Genomic DNA, 26,876 nt, shown 5'->3' with positions numbered 1-26,876 from the left:
ATAGCAGTCCTTGTTATTCCACATAATTCATTCACTGATGCTTGAGGTAAATGAGACTGATGCCAAATAAAGGAGCAAAATATTAATAGTCTGTACATTTCTGCATTGAAGTCCTAGTTACACAGAGATAACTATCTCTGTAAATAAATAGTAATTGAATGTAGAAGAATCATTTGAACACTGTTTAATGCTACAATCACAGGTATAATTTTAATATTCAGATACTTGATATTTCAAACTATTCTTGCATCAATCTATGAAAATCATCTTCTCTAGATAGAATGGAGAGGTACAGCTGATTCTTGCTCAATTTTAAAATATATTCATGAAAAGATCACAGTGTATAATGTCATATTTTCACTGCATAAAATCTGTACAAATCTGATCAAAATACAAGAACTATGCAAGAAATCAGGTTTAACTATCAGTCTATTTTGTCAGCTACAAACTGAAAAGATTTAATAACATGATTACATTGCCACATAATCTTTTATGAAAGATTACAGTAGACAATGACACATTTTAAATGCATAAAAATCTATACAAATCTATATGTATTGAAATATCAGGTTTACGTATACAACAGTAACGTACCACAAGGCAAAGACCAGGCCAGAGCCATGCACAGGTCACCCAGGTAGTTGGGTTTTCTAACCATTCCCCACCAACCAGACACAAGCAGCTTCTTGCCAGAGGCTGTTGGAATCGTCTCATAATCTGTAAGTGAAAAAAAACCAAGACAGTTTCAAACATTTTTGCTAACATTTTTTAAGAGCAAAATCAACCATAAAATCAAAGAAATAATTCACAGTATGGCTAACCTTAAAATGTTGAAGACACCTTATGTTTATAGTGAGCAGTTATACATTTACAAGTATCTGGTAACTATTTCACGCAGAAAATTAAAAAATTTGGATCACGGTAAAGACGAAAGAAACATATTTATTTAAGGATTGTCTGTTATTTCTTTTACATTCATTGGGGTATGAACAAAAAAAGAAAATCATCTGCAAATTGTGTGAATTGGCGAAGCCATTCTCACATAAGTTGCAGATGATTTAGGGTTTTTTTGTTCATACCCAGATGAACGTAAAAGAAATAACAGACAATACTTATAATTAAATTTGAAACATACTTACTTACTAATAATAACATTAAAAGTTCATATTTTATTTTGAATTATTTTTTTGGGTTAAAATATTAATGCCTAGTAACACAAATTATCAATATAAATTGACATCATCAGGTATGACGTTCCTTGACGACTTAATTTTTACATTCATTGAGATCTGAACAAACTCCCGTTGCTACACAATGGGATGACATTATTGTAATGCATGTAACGGAAATTTAATTATGTATATTTTAAACCTATAATTGTTTTAGTCTTGGATTCAGTAGCCTAGTTTTGCACATAAATGTAAATTTACTACTGTTATTAAAGCTAATGTTATAACTGTAGACCATACAAATAATATAGATATAGTCTGTATTTCTAAATGAGTTTGATTTTCATTATGCATCTCTTGTGTATGCAAAATACTAATCACTTCCAGCCTTTGAATAAGAGAAGTGTAATCCTAACTTAATTAGTTAGGTGTCACCTTTTTGGCAGAAATTATTCATTTCTAAAGCCTATGAAAACTGAATGTACAAAAACTATGCATACATGCATGCACACACAGATAGCAACATACTTCAGATTAATTTATTCATTGGTGCCCAAAGGACCATGGAACTAGAACTGTGCTGGATTCATGGACAACCATATCAAGCAAAATTTCATTATAAAACAATGAATCAAACAAATTAACTTGCTTACGAGAAAGTCTAGGATCATATGGGTTCTTTTGAAACAGATTCTTTTCAGTGTTGGAAGATCTAAAGATGTAATATCCTATATCTGTAAAAACAAGAAGAAATGTATTTGAATACAACAAATGTAGCAAGAGAAATTAACTGAAATGCCAAGCATAAATCTCACATTTCTCACTGTTTGAGCTACCTGATCACTCACATACTGATGATGCTTATTACTCATCTCAAACAAACACCAAGGCCAATTTTATTTTTTAAAACTTCCTCACTGTGGTAGAATTTCGTGCGTGCGAGTGGTGTGCCCGTGTGTCGTGCAACTACTCTGGACCTACGTACTGGGCAAGTGACGAGGAGTGCGTGCCGCATGCTCAAACGCACGCGTGACCATGAAGGCGTTTACCACATAAATAATAGTTAAAATGAACAAGACAACAAGATGTCACTTTAAAGACGGGTTGTTATTGCATTGAAAACACAGGAATTTTATACATGAAATATTATGCAGATATCAACCAAAGTTATGAACTAAGAATACTATTAACACTAAACTATGAAAACATATAGTTACCCAGTGATGTCAATTACAAGTATCACAGTTAAAAATCTATATTTATTTAAACAGCCAAAAGACTAGGCAGTCGCCCATTATCCACTGAATGTTCACAGTGACCGACTAACAACACCAGGAGACTAGACAATCGCCCATTATCTCAAGATGCTCTCAATGACCAGTTAATTAAAGAGTTATACACAAAAGAACTACAATATTTAACTACAGTTAATATTATATACACTTACATACACTTACAGATATTTATTTAAACAACCAAAAGACTAGGCAATCGCCCATTATCAATTGAGTGTTCTCAGTGACTGACTAACAACACCAGGAGACTAGACAATCGCCCATTATCTCAAGATGCTCTCAATGACCAGTTAATTAATTATCTATCCTAAATTTAATAAACAAGAAAGAGTAATTATTGAGTTGGATCCCAAAACTACTTTAAAGTAATTTAAATTGAATAACCTATTAATTTAGAAAGATTGCAAAGGAGGCTAAAGACAATCGTCTATTTACCTCTCAATGCTGTCCAAAATGTAAGAAAAATATTCAATGAAACATTATAACTGCGAAGTTTAGCTCGATCAGCTGATAATTGTCAAAATTTGGATCCAACTGTTTACAACTGACGTAACAGTTCTATTTATACCCCAACATTGACGTCACTGGTCTTTTTTGAATCTCTAGTATGACGTCAAATATACTCTTGAGAAAAACACAATATGGTCTTACAATACACAACGGATACATAAATCAGCGAATATCTAAGCATATATTTCTAATATCAATGTTATTTATAATCCATAACATTAATCAAAACAACAACATCGTTTTCACAGGTTAAGCAATAACACTACGGTTCCAGTCTATTAACCAACAGTGCTTTACAGCAAACCGGAAATAGTTCGTCTCGTGCATTTCCGCTCGCAAAGCAGACGACATTTAGCAAGAAATACTAAGTTTTTTTTATGAAATAACTCAAATATTAATATTCAGTTAAGTATTTACTGAACTATAATGATACATAATTTAATCACGGACATTGGCCTGTCCATCTACACGTTAATTACTTCAAATCATGGAAGAAATAAAAAGGTAAACGTCAAGTTTCAACATAGCTGACCACGGTGAAACATTGAAATTTTTTTTTAAAGGATCGTGCTCTTTGAAACAATTAATTTCACAACACTCACCAAACCCCTTACATAAATTATATTTAGCTCTATAGTCTAAAAAAACAAAGTAATATTTTAATCAGTTAGTGTACCTTTTTGGCAGAAATTACTGATTTCCAAAGCCTATAAGTCTCAATGTACAGAAACTATGCATACATGCACACACAGATAGCGACATACATCAAATTGCTTTTAAACTAAAATGAACGCAAACTTACAGTTGAGCGCAGCAATGCCACACATTGTATACCAGGTTAACTCTGTGGGGTGGTCCAGTAGATAGCGAGTCTGTAGGCAGTACAAGAAAGGTACCCACACCAGATCACCAAATGCTAACATGTATCCAAAGCCATCACACATAATATCCATCGTTGTCAGCACTGAACTCTGAAAGTATTTTACACCATACTTGTAAATAACTCAAGGAATGATAATAATCTACTGATGTACTTAAACATTCGGTCATAAGAATAAAAATTACCAAATACATGCAGCTGCAGTGACTAAAACTAAGTTTGTCTAGTCCATTAAATAAATAAACTTTGTAAATTTTTGAAGACTTGCCCTGATTGTTACAACTTCTTTCAGAACTAGTGGAATAGAGTCCAGAAAATAGAATGTTAAGCTGCAGTTTTAGTCACTTTATATTAAATATTCATTAGTTGGAAAAACGGCCCCAGAGAATCATTGTACCACACGTCAGAGGTACCAGATTTAAAAAACCATCAGGAAATATACTTAATTTCTATTTAAAATGTTTAAATTTAATAAAAATGCACAATTTTAAGATTTCCAAAATATCTAGAGCTCTGGTTTGTGAAGATTGACCTAGAGAATCATAGTTAATGGTGGGAATTGGTTGGATTTTCCTGCTTGATGATTGGTTAGTTGAACCAACCAGTCATTGGTTGTAATCGATTGTCTACATTTTAAACCTTTCTTTTACTCAAGGTTTAAAATATGCAAGTTTGTTTTCTTAATGCCATCACTGAAGTGTATTGTTAATCAAGTTATCTAATGGACACAAAAGATAAGAATAAATTGTCACTTTAATTTTTTATCTGAAAATAAACTTTCTTTTCAAGTTAAACAAAGAACTTCAAAAAAACTTCATGTTCACATGCTCCGGTTTGCTTGGAACTTCTGATGCGCTCAAAAGTGTCAAGAACAACCAGGGTTTCTGCCAGAGGGTAAAACGGGTATGGTGCCATACCCAAATGTTTTTGCAGCTTTTATTTTTTCAAGTTAATCTTTCTATTCCATAGCGCCATACCCAAAAATTTCTTTCTGGCAGAAGCACTGACAACCGGTCGTTATAAAATAAAGATTATTGGTGACACGCACCGATCTCGTAAGTTGAAAATAGAACACTCAATTACCCGACTCGACTTTATCCTTTGTCAAATAAATTTAAGATAAATTAAAACAAAACTGATTTAACTATTTTTATTGTAGGGTATAAAGTATATTATGTTTTTATGCAAAATGGTAACGCTGTATAGACATTACATTTCGCAGATCAAACTGCAAATAATAGTGTTGAAATTTGTAAATACCATTTTTATAGATATCATTCGGGTCACTTTAGCAATTTTCGTAGCATAAGGTATGTGTATATTAGTTTATAATCGATTACAAGAAATTGTAATCGATTAGTTGGAATTTGGATTTTACCAACCAGTCTTCGGTTATTCCAATTAATCGGATCACCACTAATCCAGGGCACAATATTTCAAAATCTGAGGCAACCGGAAGTCAGTTCACATGAATTTTACTTAGGTAACTGATTGTTCGGTTACGTGAATATAGTTCTCATAACCGATGAGTTAGGCCTACCTAATCCTAAAACACTTGAACTACGATTCTGTGCTACATTGGTGGTTCAAATGTATTTAAAAACATAAACCGATTTTCACTTTCATTACTGACATATATTTTAATTTTAGAATGTAATTGTTAACCACGTAACAAATTGGCAATTCTCGTTATTTTAAAGTTGCGTAACCAACACACGAACAGAACAATGTTTCTCATGAAATATTGTGCCCTGTAATCATAGTACCAAGTTTCAGGACTATCCGATCAAAACTTTAGGACTCAGTAGGAGCATTCAAATGTTCAATTTAAATGTTACAAACAAATAATAAAAACAAATAATTTCCAAAATATCTATTAGTTTGTAGAGGGTGTCCCAGAGGATCATGGTACCATGTTTCAGAATAATTCAATCAAAACTGTAGGAGTAAATAGGGAAAAGGTAAAGTTGACGTACGGATGCCAGACAAATTGGTATTAGAAAAGCTCCGCTGATGAATGTCATAGCCAGGGTTCGTACAGAAAGTGTGAAATCAAATTCAAGAACATTCAAGAATATTTGCGGGGGGAAATAGAACTTTTTCAAGAACATTTTAGGAGTGTATGTACAATAAAAAAATTCAAACATGTCAGGTGCAAGCAACAGCTTATGCAGGTCTGACTTCGCGTGGCTTTCTAAAGCATACTTCCCAGCATTCACAATGCTTAACCGTTTCTTGCAAAGATTGCATACTGCAACCTTGTCATCTGCGCGATCTTTCACTATCCAATCTTTATATTTGGGATCAACAAGCCACTCATCCCGAAACTTGCAACTTCCATGTTGGCGAAGCATGATCGAAAACGTTCCAAGAAACTTCCAACATGTGCGAATTAAAAATCCAAATGGTGTCACGTAGAAAATAAAAAGCAAACATGGCCCTAATTGGTCATTCGCTCTTGAACGAACCATTAGAAAATGTAGCATTAGCCTATATCAGGTGGCGCCATCTACTGAATCTAACTAGCACTTCCCGGATCTCCGCTATTTTGCACAATTCGCCGATTTTTTCATACAAACATTAGTAATGATTGTTTGACAAAATGCCAATAAATATTATTCCGTCATACAAATTGTTAGTTACGTGCATGAAAATTCGTGAAAATCAGATTCAAGAACAATCAAGAACATCCAGTCAAATTCAAGAACATTCGAGGGTACTCAAACAAAAAAAATCAAATTCAAGAACATTCGAGACTTTCGGCACCCTGTGCGAAACCTGGTCATAGTAGAGCTAAAAAGAGTTCAATATGGGTGATTAAATATACGGGTCAATACACAAACCTTTATTATTTCATGCTCTAATATCAGAAATGACTAAAATGAAAAAAACATTGTGGAATAAACCACCTGGTGATTTTAACACATTATACAATATATGTAGTCTTATTAAAAACATTTAACATACCTCAAAAAAGAAAGCATCAGCAACATATATTGTTTGGAACATTGTAACCAGCAAAAGTGACACAGGGTATGTACCAGTGTCTTGGTACGCCTTCAGAACAAAGATGAAATTAATCATAACCCATCCAATCAAACCTGGACGCATCTCAAAGAAAAACTTCAGGTCAAAGTTGTTAATTCGAGGATTTAATTCATGACCCACAAAGAAGTCATAAATCACATTTCCTAAAAGACAAACAGAAAAGCAATTGCAGTTTCGGAGATCGAGACACGTTATAGAATGAGATGAGAATACATTCTGAAGCTTATGTGCTCAAAGACAAATGTGATTTACATTTTAGCTTGATCATTTTATTTGTGTCTGATCTCGAATGACATCCTGGACTGAGCATTTCGTGATGTCATAATGTGTCGCTGTGTTCGTAGCATTAAGGTGTTATGGTGCTCGGCGCACCAGTATTACCATAGCAGACTAAATTCACAAAACATCATTAATTTATATTTTTGATAAGCATTTACACTTGTCTAATGTTTACACTGTTTGGCATATATTGCATGCAGAAAATTATGTTACTACAAATGATGGATCAAGGTAAGGACTAAAAATGTATTTTATATATTTGGAATAATTATTTGTACTGTGTGTAATTATATAAATTATTTTTCAGATTTCGTAGATTTATGTTTACGTGCAAACCTAAAACTTATGTTTTGTGAATACAGTCAAAATATCACAGCTTTTCCACCCCTGGGGACGAACTGACGCCATAGTATTTTGTAGCATATTTAAGGCGTACTATTAGGAACTCTACACAAATGACTGAGGCAGTTACAGTAAGCATATTAATAGTCGAGCGCAGCACACGATTACATCCACAATGTAATTAAATTAATGGCACACTGAGAACCATCACATTACATAAGGGTTAACCTCAGACCCTAATCTAAAATTTTAAAAGTTGGAGATGTTGCTTATCCCTTCCCAGGAGAGAAAAGTATGATTAAAATAGGCACATTCCTTAGTGTTTCATTATGTTCCACGTTCATTCAGTAACTTTCTGAATTATACTTGATTCGAATCGTAATATTTTGTTATCAAATACTACTAACTCCAGTAATAAAATGTGATCAAAACAATTTAATGTTCTCATTAATGTAGTAGTAATAAGCAACTGATAATTAGTTAATAGGGGTGGGTTGAGTTATGCTGGAAAATATACAAAAAAAACCCATCTGCTTGAGCAAGGAGGGATTTCGAACCCCAAAACCTTCCCCTGGACACATGCCTGTATGTGTCACTGAAAGTAATAATAATTTATATTTTCGAACAAATGTTATTGAAGTAAATGTGGCCGAGAACTAAACAATGCAAAACTGGTCACTGCAAACAGGGACAAACATTGTTATAAAACAACAGACTGTCAAGGTGTTATGTGAGCTGTGGGCACTTAACAAGCCAGTGTCTTGATGTTTGTTGTGTGCTTTTGTTTAGATCCAAAATATTACAGTGACTTTGACTTCTTACTACTACTAATAACTTAGGGACTCGAGCCAACTTTTAAAGAAAAAAACCCTTCATTTTGCTGGTTAGATTACAGCCTGGTTAACCTCAAATCTTGTTTTGTGTTTTATCTAGAACTGAAACAATAAACCGGTATACCGCTATATCACAATGTTTCATCAGCTCAATACGAACTGCTGTACCGTTTTGCGAATCGCGACATTTACACGTTATTGGTTCCTTGTATCTTATTTGACGGGAAATAGTCAGACAAACAAAAAACCCAGCATGCTTGTTGTCCTAGAAGATCTTATCGAAGTCAATATAAATCCATCTAGTATGTGGAATCTTTGTCATTGTAGGCTAATTGTGTTTTCACGATTTCTTTCTGGACAAAATTTGGGGAAATTTTCTGGTAATTAAAGGTAGGAGAGTAATTGATAACAATGTGGTTCAGACTTTAGAGCCAGGAGAGGTCAAATTCATCCAACCAGCAACTAATATTGTGTACATACTGTGTAAAGTGAGACTTTACTAAAATGTCTGTCTGTCTGTCTGAGAACGTCATTAATCGTTTAGTCTATAAACGTGCTAGCTTAATCTGTCAAGCTGCTCCCCCTCCTCCATCCTTGGTACCATCTAACAGGTATGGCAGAAATGAATTTTACTTGTAGAATACAGGAAATTGCATTTCGGGACATCTAGTTTTCAAAATGTTACGGGCGAGCATACCCTCGAACACTCTACAAACTTTGCTTTGCACCCTCAATCTCAGTCAGTCCCCTCCCCACGTCTCCCATGTGCATGTTTCCGCCGTGCCTGTCTAAAAGTATATTCAGTACAGCTGGGGACATTGTAACAGCACTGGCGGCGGCACTGAATCCTCAAGTAGTAGATTTGCAGATGACAAACTAAAACTAATGAAGTTCGCTAAAAAGTTTATCCCTTCTGTTTTCATTAAAAAAACCCTATAAATATCCAATTTAAATGGTTTGTTATATCACAATATATCACAATACGGTTTTCATCCTATCATTGCACCCCTAGTTTTATCACTAGACATTAAAAATTGCTCCAGTCACCAGATTCATGGTTATGTGAAAACCACATTTATATTACAAATATTAGGTAACAGATTAATAACCGTTTGCTAATTTATTAACATTGAGAAAGTAAAGAATACACATTAATTTAATGTAATACTTGGGCAATGGTAACTTTCAACCCATTTAACTCTCCTTCATTTAAAAAATCTCATACAAAATGTTTCCTAGTTAAATCCGGTAATATTATTAGTACTAATAAAAATAAAATCACCATCTTCCTATTTACCTGTATTTCCAGCAGGTGAAAGACTGGCATTGTCAACGTATCTTGATCTGATGTACAATACAATGCTGAGGAACACAGAGAACAGAAAGGCTGTTGTTAGTATTTGGTAGTACTTGTCGTAAACGATGGTCAGTGGAACATCAAAGCGGACTGCCAATGCAAATGCTGCCATACTGATCAATAAGGCATGAAACCCTGCAAAAAGAAAAGGAGACAAATATCTCTTCAATAGTATCTCCAGAACTTTTTAAATGACTGCTATTAGGTATCAAACATAGAGCAATAGAGTTACCACCACAGTAGCCATTCTTACCGATTGGCAGTGCATATCAAATTGTTTAATTAGTTACTACAAGGCTAAAGCCTACCACACACAAGAGCTACCTATCAGCTAAACAAAACATAACTTGACACTTTTTGCTCAGCTGTTGGCTCATAAAAATTTCATCACACGTCATTCCTGTTACAATTGGTCCATTGGTAAATTCAGCTCAGTTGATAGCTCACAGATGGTGAAATTTGTACCGCACATGACCAAAAATATCAAACATTATAGATACTTTTCTCACAAGGCAAAACACATCAAAATTGCGCCTACACGAGAGCTATCAGCTGAGTAAAAAGTCTCAACTAACTTTTTGCTCAGCAGATAGCTCTCATTAGTGACGACTATTGTTTAAATTTTTGAATTGCGATACAGGAACCTGGGTCCATATTTTTGCAGCTGACAGTCGAGGATAATAACTAACAGATTAACCTACTAATTATGCTAATTTTGCAACAAAAAAAAAGAAGAAAAGTTTTTTATCTGATATGTTAAGACATAAGAGGTAATTACAATAAAGATAATGGTTTGTGAATGAATCATTTTACTACACATTCAGTGTTACACGCATAATAATTTGAAGGAGGGTTTGTTTTTTCCTTCCAGGTTTAACACTAATAATTCTGTGTTCATTTTGTCTTATATCACTAAACAAATATAGATATTAATGATTATTTAATAGAGTAGTTTTCTTTTTATAATAAAAAATATGGCTACTTTCGAAACTCGTGTAACACATTATTTAGGGCATTTTAAAAAAAATTGAAAATTCAGAAAACTTTTTAAAATTTGGAAGAATTGTGAAGAACACTAGCACTGGTCCAATAATATCTGCTGGCTGATAAGTGAATGATCAGAGGCAGAGTTAACAGTAAGTGGAAAATTCCATTGCTTAAAGTGCCACCTGATTAGAAATTGGAGAAACCTTGAGGTGTTTTCTCTTTTATAGATGCATCACCTGTCCTCAAACTAGTGCATATTCCCCTAAGGATAGTAGTCTGGTTTGAACATCCCAACAGCCAATAGGATGGCCTAAAATTCTTCTACTGAGCAGCCCTTTCTGATCCAGTCACTTGACTGTAACTTCCTTCTTTTCCTTGAGCAAATCGCACAGAGAACTGGAAGCGGAGAGGCCAGGAGGGTATAAACCCTTGAGGACAGGTGATGTATCTAAAAGAGAAAACACCTCAAGTTTTCTCCATTTCTTTTCAACATCACGTGTCCTCAAACTAGTACAATATTCAACAGATCACTGCGGGTTCCGTACTCCGAAGATGCACAAGTCTTCTCCCCATGCACCAGCAAGAAGATGACACAGTGGAAGAATAGGCCAGCCGTGGTTAGCTAATCTCTCGTGGGATGCCCCAAACAGACCATAACAGTGATGTTAGTAGTAACAGCAGTGTTGATGGCATTCATCAGTGGAGTGGAGGAATGATCCCGTGGTTACGTATAGAACGCTATCTCGTCATCCAACAAAAGGGTTCTGACAGGGTGGGTAAGCATAGCCACCGGGGATGCAGGTGTTGGGTAACCTCCCAATCAATTCTTGTGTTAGTAACATCAACAATATCATGGGTGCATCCATCAGAACACTGAACTAACACATCCCCCTGGGGTTTTTTGTCTAGTAAACAGTGATATGCTAGTTCATTTAGGACGACACATGTCACCAACGTGCAGTGCATTTTGACAAAAGTCTTGTCACCAAACCAGTGCGTTAACTTCAGATCGGTACAACAAACAATTGTGTAAGGCGAGTCCTCAGCTGTCAATTTGTTGGACATCTCGGGATGCAGTCCAGGAATCCAACAGAACATCAGCGAGGACAAGGATGGCCAGAGTTAACCAGTTTGCGCTGTGACCACAGGACCCAGATGATGACTATGTTCGGTGCACACATCATGCAAATAGTGGTCCAAAAACACCCTGTTAAGCTACTGTTAAGAGGTGTGTTTCAATGCAGCGACATCGTAGTGGCAAACTGTGCACGTATTTCATGCGGGTTAGATGTCAACAGTGGAGGTAATCCCTCAGCATGGTAACAACAAAGTATCAGGGAACAAACCCAGGTGGACCCAGTGTTCTTAGCGATGTCTTTCAAGTGGCTCTGGTTGCATGAGAGGAACGGTCGCTTTCAATGCTTTCGGAAAGGCCTCGTTCTTTTGATGTAATGCTTGAGGGCTCACACAAGTTCTCTACATCATATAGACCCACAAAGAAGAGAGTGCTTGGACAGCGTAGGTGTGTGGTGCTTGATCAAGAAGCTGATTCTTAACAATAAGTTTATCAGGAGTCCCAGTGTGATGAAAGTATCATCTCTTGATGCATGTATCTCTGACACTCTCACAGCCGTAGCAAAACCCAGCAGGAATACCATCTTCCTTGTCAAAACCTCTAGGGATGTCGCAGCTATGGGCTCATAAAGAGCTTTGGACAAGGCCCTCAAAACAAGATTCAGGTCCCATTTCAATGGACGAAAACACTGAACTGGTCTTCATGCTTGAAACCCTTTATCATAGCGTGGATTTCAGGAACCGCCGCCAACTTGAAACCAGTAGCAGAATCACAGACAGTATAGATGACCGAGATGTGGCTGGCTATGGTAGAACCCTAGACTTTCAAAGTGGACCCGAGATACAGCAAAAACTCCACAAACTTCTCCACACGAACAGTCTGAGGTCTCAGCTTATGTCATATCCACCATCGGTGAAAGCAAAGCCAACGGACATTATATGCAGTAGCAGTGGATGCCTGATGCGCCTTCAGTATCACTGCTGTGGTCATGGAAGAGAACCCTTTCTTCTTCAAACCTTAGGAGATGAGGCCCACATGTGTAGCTGGAACAAGCATGGATTGGGATGGTGCAATCCCAATGTGGGATGAATCAGGAGGCAATCCCAATCGGGTAGTGGTAGAGGATCTGGATCCACGAGACATATGAGGTCGGGATATCAGACTGCCTGGCCACATCGGGGAGATGAGAAATCGACAGCGAAACTCTTGAAACCGCTGGAGCACTCAGGGAAGCAGCACTTGTGGAGCGAATGCATTAGCATCCCGACTGTCCCAACTGATGGCCAACGCGTCGAAATTGAGAACTTCTGGATCCGGAACCAGTTAAACATCAACCCGAATTTGGCTTAATTGAAGCGTGCCTCAAACAGGTCGACATTTGGTGTCCAAAGCCTTTGACACACCCACCGTAAGGCTTCTGGGTTGAGCATCCACTCTGCCTTGCGGAGCAGACGGTCAGGATCAGGATAACATATCTGCCAGGACATTCAAAACCCTTGGAATGTCACAGGTTAGTAGCGGCAGCGGAATGGCGTCTACCAACTCAAAACAGACGATAGGTGAGCCGGAGCAGGCTGCTGGAATGTGTTCTGCCCTGCCAATTTGATATATGCTGGGGCTGACATGTTGTCTGTGGCTGCCATGTCTCATGGATCAACAGAGAGCACCAATGACATACTGTGTTGAAAACTATCAGAAGCTCTAACACGTTGATGTGGAGACCCGTCTCATTTGAAGAGAACAGCCCCTAAAGCTGTATGATTATTGAGATGCGCTCCCCAACCTTCCAGTGATGCATCGATTAAAACAGCCACAAAGAGATGTTCTACAGAATTTGTCACCACTGGAGACTGGACCGGAGGTCGTTGGGAAGGCTGATCATCAATCTGGGGTTCTTCAACGTAATAAATGGATTCAGGAAGATTTGTAGGTGACGTATCTGTAGACAGCCTCAAAGTGTCATGTCTTGCACTGACATCAAGAGACCCAACAGGCTTTGCCAAAAATGAAGGCGTTGCAAGAACTGTGTATGAAGTCAACATGTACAGCTAACTTTAGTCTTGCTCTGGCACTAATTGGGACATCGGAGCAGTGATCCTGGTAAACAACCAAGAGCTACCTAAGGCAGATGGGGCGAGACATAGCCCAGTGGTAAAGCGCTCACTTGATGCGCGGTCGGTTTGGGATCGATCCCCGTCAGTGGGCCCATTAGGCTATTTCCTGCTCCAACCAGTGCACCACAACTGGTACATCAAAGGCTATGTGCTATCCTGTCTGTGGGATGGTGCATATCAAAGATCCCTTGCTACTAATCGAAAAAAACTAGTAGCCCATGAAGTGGCGACTGAGTTTTCTCTATGAATATCTGTGTGGTCTTTAATCATATGTTCGACGCCATATAACCGTAAATAAAATGTACTGAGTGTGTTGTTAAATAAAACAGTTCCTTCCTTCCTAAAGCTATGCAATATTCCCGATATATGTTGATGTTAAACAATGCAAATACTGTATGGCTGGTGTTCAAGGCAAAAGCAAAAAGACGATCTTCTTTGTATCGTACATGAACGCTTACAGTGGGTTGATAATCTGCAATAGATTGTAGTAACGGTTGCATTAAAAACCTGTGAGGCCACACTTTTTTTTCTTTAGGATTACTGATTTTGTTTTGAAGGCGGCAATGTCGGAGGATGGAATAAAAATAAAAATAAAATTCACCCAATTCCTGTTGTTATTTACTTACTTTTTTTTGTATTACGGATGTTTTCAGTAAGAAGTTTGGGATGGAGGAGAAATAAAAATTAAAAAGATCCAAAAAGGTTCCCAGCCTTGATATAATGAAGCCAGGTATTGCATGCGGTGTATGAGAAGAAACTACTATCCACCAGCCCAAAGGAATATAATAAGAACAAGCCAAGATTTTTAAAAAGATACAAATTGTTTTATTAATATTTCAGAAGAAAACAACATTATGGCCACAACATTAGCAAACTACATGAATATATCACTATGCATCTGAACATTCATATATTTTAGGTATTGAGGAGAGCAGCTACCCGTGATGAACAGGACAGTGGATGGCTCCATCGGAACCCATAAAATCGGCAGCATCTATCAGAATGGCTCATTGATACTCATAGGGACTGGCTGCATTCTCAGCTGTGATGAGTTTAAAACCGTTGACTTCTATCTCGAACTGATTTCTGAGTGCAGTGTTTCCACAGACTTGGAATGAAAATAAAGGAGATAAAGCCGTAGACTTTATTTGTGGCCGCGGAGGGTGAGTTCAAGAGGGGGGATGTCCCACCCTTTCGTCTGTCAAAATTTTTGAGAAAAAAAAACAAGTGACCTGATATGCATTCCGACAGCATCTAGATCAACATTTCAAGGTTTGCCCTGAACAAATCTGTCCACAATCTATAAGATTTTAACAAGATATTGTATTAAATTATAACATAACGTACTATAAGTCAGATATTTAATAGCTGTTTGATTTTAATGAATAGCCTCCTCCTTTACTGGATACTGGCCCTCTATCTGTAACAATCCTGCACAAGGCTAAACATATAGCTGGCGTGAGCAAGGACGCTAATCTTGAAGGCTATTATCATGGTTCAGCCCTGCCTACACATTTTTTTAAAACCTAAGGACTGGTGGAGATCTATCTTGTTACACCAATAATATAGTTTTATAAATTATAGTATTTGTGTATTTGGTTCAGCTAGTGATGAAATACGAATGCAACTACGATACAGATCACTGTTGGGTGCACCAAATATTATTATACCCCTAATTTGTAAACCCAACAGTTTTTTTTTACTCTGATGTGCACTTTACGTTGTTAATATGGGTACAAAGTTGCATGAAGTTATCTTAGCAGTTTTGGAGTTGTACTCCAGAAATGGTGAATTTGGTCATTCTGGCATTTTGTTGCCCATTTATTTTCATAGAAACAGAAAAAAGTTTGAAAATGAAATGCCCTCAGCAAAAACCACTTCTAGACTAGTCTGTGTTTAAAGTTTCATGAAGTTATCTTTAACAGTTGTGGAGTTGTTTTCCTGAAACATTACCGGAAAGACAGACGGACGGACAAACAAGTGCCCATTTTAATATCCATATCCCTCCTGTGACCGTTTTATTAACAACGAAAATATTGGGATATGAATCTGTTTCCAAAATAAATTCTGGTCAGAAAAACAGTGATTGGGAATAATGGACATAAATACTGGACATCTGGTCACAAATACCCATAAGCATACACGATTTTATATATAAAAAAATTGCTTAATTTTAATCAACATTAATTAAAAAAATAATAATAACACCGATTCATACATGAACATTATTTTATGTATTTATAAAACATTTAAGTGAAAATATGTCAGTAAAAGTTATAAATTTGTATCCACTCAACATGGTTTTTGTCAAAATTAATCCAGTAGTCAGAATGTTAAACAGTGCTTGCAGCTTACCATTACATCTATAGGGCAGTCTGTCTCCTGAGCGCAGTGGTTTTCCACAATAGTAATGACCAATTGGAAGCATAAAAAGAATAACTTGAAATGCCAACCATCCAAAAAAGATTAATGCAGCTTGTCGATCAAAGAAACACCAAAAGCCAGGAATCTTTGGCATTGCTGTCAGTGTGCATCTTTGCTAAACAAAAAAACATGGACAATAGTTAACAGCAAATACCCTTGAAAATTCATGACAATATATTTAAACAGGCCCATCTTACCAATAATAGTCCAGCATTGTTTCATTGCATAGCATTTATAATTTACAAGATGCACCACACTGACAGTAGAGATACTACTGAACAGGCGTAATGCAGTATCATAGTGACTACTCACTGAGAAATGGGGCAAAGTTAGTGGTTAAAATTCTATCCTCTACTTAACGATAATACAGTGTTTTGGCTAACTGATGAAACTGACCTTTCTCTACTGAAAGGAATTAAATTCACCTTCAAATTATAATTGAGGTTTTTCCATGAATTTTTCCTGTATTGCGAGCGCATAATATAATTGTTATTCCTGATATATGAGTCAAATCGGCTTAATTGCATAGCCCCAGTGTGTCAAATTTATGCTAATAACTGGTAAAACCGATTATCCGATAGAGCCCCATTTCCAGATTATAACCAACAGTAAAGTTTACAAATGCCTTGTGGACAGTCTATCTTGCTCTTAACTGCAGAACACCTGAATGCCGATACATGTATGCATTTCATTTGTTTATACATGTATTTTAAAATAATAATAAATAAAATAACAGTATAAATGTAAGATTAAATACTTTTAATTTTGCATTGTTACAAATCTGCGGCTGTGTTTATTGATGCTATTTCTAGATACTAATATTCCCGTTGCAGTTCGTTTGCATGTTTTAGTAGTGGCAACGTTTAGAGATTTTAGATACTTTGGGAAATTTTGTTATTTTTTTCAAAGATTTGTTAATGGAACGGAAACAATCATTAACATTTGACATTTACTATTTTGCTTTTTAAATAATTTCTCGAAATTATCTATTTTATTTCATGACACTGATAATTTATTTATCTGGAATTTCCGTAAAGTTATCGTCCACGGAAAGTCCCCAAGTATACCGGTACAGTACAAATCATACCGGTGGGTACCAAGACAGAAAAAAATACCAGTATACCGGTAATACAGTACACCTCTAATCAGTTATTAGCATAAATCTGACAATTAGTTCCAACATATTATGAGACATGTAAATTCATATAGCTAAGACAAGGGAAGATGACATTGCTTACCGAAATGATGTTATTTAGCAACTAATATGCACCTTGTCATGCGTACAAAATTTGTAATATAAACGACTCGATAATAATCATACGAAGCACACGTGTAATAACAAGTGTGATGACATAATTTTGGGAAGCTACGTCATAACATGATGTTGCTTCTCCAGTCCTAACTCAGACTGTGCATTTGAAATATGACGTCATTTCGTAGTCTCCTAGTTGTGGCTGAAACATTTCGAGTTGGATCTTGTTATTCATAAAGAAAACAACAACAACAATAATAATATGGATAATAAAGAAATTATTGCGCTCTTGTAGTTGTACTGATTTTACGAAACTTGTTTCATAAAATCAGTATGACACACAAGCTTGTATAATAATCTCTATGTATGTGCAAAATTTAAGTATGAGGAAACACATTTTTATATATAAAAAAAAGTCTTTATAAGTCTTACTCTCCCACAGGCAAGGTTGATGAAGTATACAGTGAAAGGTAGGAAGAAAATCAGGAAGATTACACCAAAAACACCTCCATATTCCATTTTTTCTGTTTTACAAGTCTCACAAATTTTCTTATGTTTGTCTTGTGGTGCTGTTTGTTTCTGAAACAAATGTAAATATTATTGTATTAGTAAACATCAGTGTATGAACAGCATAACATGACCATTTATACATAAGTGTGTAAAGTGATTTTGTGGTTGGTAACAGGTCGTTTCACCCTTATTACTAGTTCACCCGAGTCGTTTTGAGCAGGGTACCTCCAACCGAGTCATGTCGCCCCATGTTTCGATTCGCCCTAAACAATAACATTTTTTTTTTTTTTTCAAGTTTTTTTCCATGAAATGCCACATTTACATCTGTGTTATATACCCACATGGCTTGGGTATACTACACACACATATGCATAATAAATATTATACATCTTATTAGAAGAAATAACATCGCAAAATACTAATAATGAAAAATAGCTATGTACATCTATTACGTAATAGGGATTGGCAAAGTCATGGAGGACAGTTATATTAGTAAGAAAATTAAGGAAATGTTTTATCTACAGCTGAAAGGATGTTTCCATTAGTGTAAAAATAAATTAAGTGGAATTGATAAGACTTATTATTATTCTTATTTAAAGTATTAATTTTAAGGAGGTAAAATGCCCCATTTTTCTGTGAAGCGGTCTTCATTGTACCCTAAAATATATTTTCCTATTGTTCGGTAATATTTTATAAAACTAAGAGCTTCCATAAATTTTTGTAGTTTTCGTCCCTTCGGACTAGGTTATTAATTTTAACAGCAAGATATATGAAAGCACAGTCTGAAAGATCTGTAGCTTGTTATTTTAACTTTGTAAAGTCTTTGAATAAACTGACAATGTGTGTCAGATTCAATACACATGTGGACATTAAACAATACAATTACACGCAATTAAATTTGTAAAAAAATAATAATAATAAAAAAAATAGTTGTTCGCATCAATGAATATTTCATTGCTGTTTCGTTCATTTGTTTCCTTTGTCTTTGTTTATTTCGCACTCATGCATATCGCGATCGCGGGAAATGAACATGCAGTATTTATTATTATACAAATTGCGGTTAAACGTACACCGAATACAATAGTTTACAATAACCATGACATGTTAGATAAAATATTATGCAAATTTGTAGACTGTGAGGTGACATCTAAAAAGTTAGTTAGATTTTAAAAAGACTGTAAATTTCAATTCATTATCTTTTTAATCAAAAACTTTTATGTAAATGGAAGTTGTAATAATGTGACATCAGCATTCTTATAGTCCAGTAAAGATAACCTGAAAAATAGGCGAACCTAGGACAAATTGCAACAGAAGGTTTTTTTATTTTATCTTATTCTTGGGTTATCCCTACATAACATATCCAAAATAGGACAAAATCGGACCACCGGAAATGACCTAATTTACTAAAAACAAAATGGCGGCCATTTTTGCACTGATTCTCGACTTTTCCCTCAATGTTTGAGTTAGACTCTATATATGTATCACAAATAGCAGAAAACCGATAGCAAGGAGTTAGAAAGTGTTATTGCAAACCTTCTGCATCACTGAGATACCATACAGAATGTAATTTAATGAGAAAATCACCATTTAAGGGGGAAAATAAGCATACATTTGTTTGCGGTATCCAGATAATCTGTTTCATTATCATATGAATACAGCCAAATTGTTGTAACACATAATGCAGTTATGGGACTTTTGAATCATGACATAGTTTGCACATATATAGGCTTCTAATGCATTGCAATACATGGATTTTCATTTTCTGGCCCAGTTTAATGAAGCTAGTTCAGCACTAAAATAATTGGAGCTTCGTAAAATGGGATTATGTTAATACTTTTATCAATGCATACATGTTTGTGAAGGAAGTTGCACATTACCTTTCAGCACTATGTGGTTACGGATTCATCCAGTGTGGTGTCAATATCTATGGAACCAGCAGAAGAGTTGCTACATGATGTACCTTTACATCCTACACAAGCACTGGAACAATCCATACCATTCTTTCTGCAACTACAGCGTAGACTGTCGCAGTCCCCTTTACACTGACACCGTATTATTTTGAGCAGAAACTCGGGTGCTGCCATTAAATCCATTTTTCGTGGCTCAAAACCTTGATCTGTTAGTAGCCAGCCCCAGTCAGTTGGCTTCAAGACATGTTGTGATCCAACCCAAACCTGACCCTGGTAATAAACTCTGCGCGAGTGATATTTGGCCGCATCTGTTGTTGGAGGAAGTGTTTGTACCCTAACACTACAAGCACTAGTGGCTATTTTCTCTGAAAATTTTCGCAGTCGCAGTTGATCCAATGTTTCTTTTTGCTTTCCCCCAAATAGACAGACAAGTGCTTTTTCTCCTGCATTATCGACATCAGCTGTTGCCAATGAGCCTTGGCTATGTATCTCAATTTGAGACTTGAAAAAACTGTCATTCAGAACTTTCTTCACAACAGATTCTTTTCCTACACCAAACAACCTCGACGTTGTGTCACAGCCACCAATAGCATGGATCACTGGCAGCATCTGGCACAACTCTTGTCCCAGCGTGCGTCTAACTAGATCAATATTCCAGACCCTACTCTTAGCACATTTTCTGTCTGATCGGAAGACCAACCCCTTTGAATCATTATTTGCATAATAACAAAGAAGCACAAGGATATCATTGTCTTCACCGATCACGTGTCGGTCCCAACATTGAACAGTTCACACCCGTCTTTGCTATGAGAACATCAGCATCTCCATCTGCGCTGACTGTCTTTATTCCATTTTTGTGCAATGTTTCTTTTAGCAAGTCGATTAACTGCTGCTTGTTGTTACTGTTAGCAAGGAAATGTTCTTTCTTCGATTTCAAAGGCAGTTTGGCAGCAACAGATACCCGTGGTCCAGCAGTACCATTTGATCTTCTCAGGTGTGTCACATCTTTAGTAGAGGACCCTAGGGTGTATCCATCAAATACTACGATAGCATTTGGATGATGTTTCTCCACTTATCTAACATGCATGTCACAGATGTCCTCATAAGTATCATCTTTCTTCCATGATAGCCTATGTATTAGAGATCCACCATCTAAAACGTGATATATTGGTTCATTCATGGATGGCACTGGCTGGTCTACATTAACTAATACTGACAAGGTATCTGAAAGCTGTGCCTTGTTTGCTTCTCTCAAAAGGCCGTGCTCATCAAAAAGAGAAGTAGGTGAACTTGAAAGTTCAAATTTGAATAAGTCATTCAGATCACAGTCACAGTTGCTCTTTGCTACAATTAAAAGTCGTTGAAAGAGGAGTTGAGGGTCTACAACTATTGACTCACCACCTGCAGAAACAGCCTTCTGTCCCATCACTTTGACATGCTCTATTTTCCTGAAAGAATAGTCCAAGGCATTTTGTCCAATCATCTTGTTTAGAATAGCCGATCCAACTTCAACAGCTTTCTGTGGATTAGCGGAACTGTCGGCAACCACACCAGTTGCAATGTTACGGAGTGTTTCCACTTCTTGAAATGGATCATGATCTTGTAGGAATTCCAAGACCGTCTTTGTGTCTTTGCAATCACGGACTTTCCTGGAGTCTGTCATCTCTTTATGCTGGTCACTGGTGGTGTATTGCGCCCCTGTCAGGTCTTGCATGCATTCATTAATTTCTGCACACGCGGGCATAGAAAGCAACCACCGAATCTCTGTGATTCCTCCATACCCCGACCATGGGTTAAACCTCCAGTTGCTTTTAGTGTCCTCATAAGCGCTTGTTCTATGACAAGGTCAGTTGAAAGACCTGACCAAAACCTGTCACTTCTGCGAATTACAAAATGTCCTGAGAGAAAATGTTCATAAACATGTGTATTGTTTTTCTCAAGATCAAGCATGTCCTGAATATAAATGTGAGCTGACCTGGTGTAATGAGTGTCCTGAAGAAACAAGGTAGGGCAACATATTTTGAAGGGAATTCAAATGGAGCAGAAAATTACCTGTCCTTTCTGCCTTCAGGAATGTGAGGAGTAGATCAACCATAGTCATATACTGAAGCCATAGTTGTCCTGTTTTGGTGTTTGTCATCTTTGATTTCTGCTCATCTAACGTTTGGTGTATCTTCCTAAAGATACTGTTGCTTTATGCAGTATTCACTGTCACTTCTCTGGCTAAAAGAGCATCAAAAATGCCAAGTGCCTCTTTTAAATCTGGATGCAGCTCGCCTGCCTCTTTTTGTTGAATTGCATCAGTTTTGCATTCTTCAGCATCTGGCAGATGCACATTATATGCTTGCATGACAAACATTGCAGTCAAAGCTGCATTAACCATCGTGTGTGCTCGCACAGCTCTGGCATAGGCTTTTCCTGTTAATATGTGATTCACAGCATTGTCAGCATAAACTAAGTCAAGGACTTCCTTCAGACCAGATGAATTCATCAAATGGCCAATGCATCCTAGGTAGCTCATCATGGTGTGAAAACTACCAAGTTTTAAGATCACTCTTGAGGTCACTTCCTTCTAGCTCATTCATAACAATTTTCTTTGCTTTGAACCACAGTGGTTGATCAAACGTCAGGATGGGTGTTGTAGAGTGCCTGCGGTTTTCAGAAACAACAAAGAGTAACATTGAATATATGCATGTCAAATCAGTGGGGTCCATGTCTATCATGGGCAGGAAATGAATCGATGATTTGCCTGGATGCTCACCTGTGCATACTGCCTGCATCAGTCCTGACCACCCTGGCCTTTTGGGACGAAGAGGCCACGATATTTTCCAGATAAGGTCAAGATTGGAGAGTGGGTCACTGCCAATTATTTCTGATTGTTTCTGAAAGAGAATTGGAGTGCCTTTTCCGAGCGACTTATTGTAATATCTGATTGCAAGCTTATCTGCAATAACACATTGATCGGCCAATGCAAGTCGGGGGACCAGTGCCCTTCTCCGAACCTCAGGTGTGACTGCTACTATAATCCCCATTCCATGGAAGGTTCCATGGCCATCTAATGTCTGTACATTATGATCTACATTGTCTGCAATGTAATGCCCAAAGTGCCCTGATATCGGAAAAGTATTATCAATAACTGTTGCTGCACATTTAGAAAAATGCAAAACTTCTTGGTATGAGGAACACAAGCCATGGTTCGATAAACTGTCTAACAAAAACCTTGAACCATAAAGATGGTGTAATTGTACACCCAGTCCAAATGGAATTTGTGCAATAACAACCCTTGGCCGTGTAGCTTGCACTATGCACTGACCAATGGTTGAGACTTTCAGGTCAGTTTTCTTACCACTAAACAGACCAGAGAGTAGAAGACGGAGTGAATTGGGCAAATAACCAAGATTTGCTTCCAATGATCCGAGTTTTACAGGGTCGGGGTAAAATGCTTTTGATCTGTCTAGGCTTTTTATATCTGCTTTGATTAGTTCTGTGGCAGTTTTGATGATTCTCTTCTTTTCAGCGTCCTCGTCATTCATTTTAGGATGGCTGTCATAAAACTTTTGTAGAATTTTTACTGCTGTGGTGCGGAATGTTACAACATTTGCCTTACCATTTATAGTAGTAATCACTACACCATCTCCTAAATGTTCAGCTAACTTTTGACGCATATATTTCGGACTATATGGATCCGAACATATCTCAGACATTCGTTCACTATGGTCAGATATTGTTGTTTGTTCATCATCGTTGTCACGCAATTCACGAATAACCTGGAGGAATGCTTCTACACGTGAAAATACTGGAGCGCCGTCCCACTTTAGCTGCCCTTTTTCCTTCACTGTCATATCGGAAACGCAGTGGAATTTGTTTCCCCGTCCGAAAGTTGACGCTGCAAACCTGGTGGTAGATAGCATCAACTGCTGGTAGGTCAACAGCAAATGCAATACGTCCACGAATTCTTTCAGCCCACTTGTCATTACCAGTTCGTTCATCGCATGCTTTGACAATAGATCTTTGGAAATCCCAAGTTCTTACCATGAAGACTTCTTCATCTGTATTGTCATGAGTTATTCGCACCACACAAAGAAAACAGTGGTCCGAAAATGTCAAATGAACATCATCCATGAAGGATAAGAAAGTTTGACGTAATAATTGGATTTAAAGAAATTTATTTGCCTTATTTTCAAATGCAAGTACATTGCAGTTTGACATGACAAATACGTCATAATGACGTCATAAACCACACATGACGTTTACAAAGCGCTAGAAATAGATAAAAGTACAATTTTAAGGCCAAATCAGCTTGTTCATTGATGATTTTATCAAATGTGCTAAAAACAAACCATACTATTTATTGTGCAATTGATGACCCGATGACACAAAATGACGAAACATGCGTCATTACGTCATAGATACGTCACGGTGTCTTTTTAAAATGTTAACTTGGTTCTTAGGTATAATATTTCTATCTACTGATATGCATATTTGTGGTCTAAAGCCAGCCGTTAATAAGTTATAAGACATCAAATTTCATTTTGGCGGCCATATTGGATTTATGCAAATTAGCCCACTTCCGGATGTCCGATTTTGTCCTATTTTGGATATAATATTCAGTGAGGTGATATCTACAATATAAAACAAAAAAACCTTCTGTTGCAATTTGTCCAAGGTCAAACCATAAATTTACTGGACTATTAAAGGGACACACCCTAGATACGGCTAGTTGTTAACTATTACAGCATTGTTTTTCGCTATTAAACCCATTTTTTCACAAATAAAATTGCACTTTACTTACCGTTTATTATTTAGAATATACATTTCCATTCACCTGAAGTGTTTTTTGGTAATCCTGGTTTTTGTAATACCACAAAATGCATTTTTCGTATTTCTTAAAAACGGACGCACGTTTGAGAAAAAAACGTTGAGCAGACAAGGTCTAATCTTTTTTAGACGGGATATTTCCATTTCAATGTCACAGATGTTGGTATACCACGTGACCGTTATCATTTTGGTTCAGTTTGTTTTCTCATGCACGGTTCGCGCAGTCAACATCCGATTTGTCGTTGTTCATTTGTGAGATTTTTCTTCACAGTTCGTGAACATTTTCAGTAACAATAAAGTTCAGACAAGTAAGTGTCTCAATACAAAACGTTACAAACCCTTAAAACCAATAATGTTGCTAAGTCTTACGATATCTGGAGAGGGGATACAACCAGGACAGAACAGTTGGAACATGTCCAGGAGAGGTGAAAAGAACGCACCCCAAATCTGTGCTCTGTGAAATTTGTCGTGACGTAGGCATTGTTGTGCTTCGAGCGACACATACCGGTGACATCAGAATACTAACTTTCAAAATTATTTCAAGCAATTGGGACATGGGGATTCCCATGGTATTTATCGATATAAAACCTGCTTTTTCACTCCATTTGATAAAAACGTGATCTAAGTGTGTTACAGGTTTGTAGATTAACCAAATTATAATTTATTTTCGCTGGATGGAACTAGGGTGTGCAGCTTTAAGCTATGTATTTTACAAGCTGAAATCAACAACAAGCATTTAACATGACGCAGAAATAAATAACATGACACAAACTGCGAAATTGTTGGGGTGGAAAATTGATGGGTTACATAAAAAAAAAAAAATTAAAAGCAGTTCTAACCAAAATAAAGATTGCTATTTTAAAGCTCTATTTAAAAAAAAAGAAGATTATTGGCACTTAAATTTGTATTAATGTCATAAGCCTTAGAAGTTGGGGTGGACGATTGCAGGGCGTACTGGCTTTCAACTCTGCATACCCCCCACACACACTAAAAAATCAAAGTAATATATTAACTGCCCCTACCCCCATTGCGATCTTTGATTTTGATCAGGGAATAGTTGTTATTCAAATTTATTCCAGTTTGTACATAATTAGCTGAAAAAGATGCATATTCATATATAAATACTCTATACAGTACTGTGTAAAACAATTTTGGCTAAAATATTTTCAGTATGGCTAATAAAAATCCCATTTGACTAATTTTTTAGCTACAGGTATTTTTGATCCCTGCAACGAAAATGACCAAATAGTTGGATATGAATCATAGTTTATGTTATTGGGAATAATGGACATAAATACTGGACAGCTGGCCAAAAATGTCCGTACGTAAATGCGACTTTTTCGAATTTTTTTGCCTGAAAATAATACTTACCGATTCAAATATGAACTTTATTTTATGTATTTATAAAACATTTAAGCAAATATATGTGCATAAAAATTATAAACTTGTACTCAATGTGTTTTTTTGTCAAAAATTAATCCAGTAGTCTAAAGGTTAATACACTAATGACCTGACAGTAACATCCAAATATACCCAAAACTGTATATGGGGACCAGAGCCATACAAATTTACGAATTCCAGACTTATCAGGAGTACTCTCAAAGATGACATAGAAAGCGAAAGGTGCTTGTGAAACTGAATATCAAGATGTATACTGTGTATTTTGATCGGCATTTGATTCCTGCTCGGACCTGTAAATTTTGAGCCTTGCTTGTTTTCTGTTTGATTGCTCAAGGAAAGTTACCTTGCCATCTTTGGCTTCTCTCGATTTCCTGTCAGTACTTGGTTTCCTGTCAGTACTGGACTTCCTGTTAGTACTACGTGATCTAGATGAAGCTTTTCCTCGTGATGAGGTCCTTTTTTTACGAGAACTGCTTCTTCCACGACTCGGACTGCGTGACCCAGCTGGAGGACTCAGCTTTGGACTGGCCCTCTAAATACACAAATAACAAAAACATTAAGGCACGGTATATAGAAAATTTATAATCCTTTAACTTTAAGTAGGAGGTTATCTAATAAGCAGGCAGCTATATTTAACTAAGCATCATGAGATGTATATTTGTAAACATAAAA

At 36.6% G+C, this 26,876-nt stretch overlaps 1 protein-coding gene across 1 annotated transcript in view; it reads right to left on the bottom strand.

Annotated features, from left to right (window-relative positions):
- Nucleotides 1-26,876, bottom strand: part of LOC121371501 (delta(14)-sterol reductase TM7SF2-like) — a 39,638-nt gene that overhangs the window by 7,348 nt on the left and 5,414 nt on the right. Inside the window, exons 3-10 of the mRNA XM_041497433.1 lie at nt 26,548-26,736; nt 17,998-18,144; nt 16,245-16,428; nt 9,654-9,848; nt 6,822-7,045; nt 3,777-3,945; nt 1,823-1,903; nt 595-717 (exon numbers count right to left, since the gene is read on the bottom strand). Of these exons, the coding sequence (XP_041353367.1) occupies nt 595-717; nt 1,823-1,903; nt 3,777-3,945; nt 6,822-7,045; nt 9,654-9,848; nt 16,245-16,428; nt 17,998-18,144; nt 26,548-26,736 (1,312 nt within the window). The remainder of the gene's footprint in view (nt 1-594; nt 718-1,822; nt 1,904-3,776; nt 3,946-6,821; nt 7,046-9,653; nt 9,849-16,244; nt 16,429-17,997; nt 18,145-26,547; nt 26,737-26,876) is intronic.

This window comes from Gigantopelta aegis, chromosome 4 (assembly GCF_016097555.1).
Source record: "Gigantopelta aegis isolate Gae_Host chromosome 4, Gae_host_genome, whole genome shotgun sequence".
Lineage (NCBI taxonomy): Eukaryota > Metazoa > Mollusca > Gastropoda > Neomphalida > Peltospiridae > Gigantopelta > Gigantopelta aegis.
This window is presented reverse-complemented; position numbering and strand designations above follow the sequence as displayed.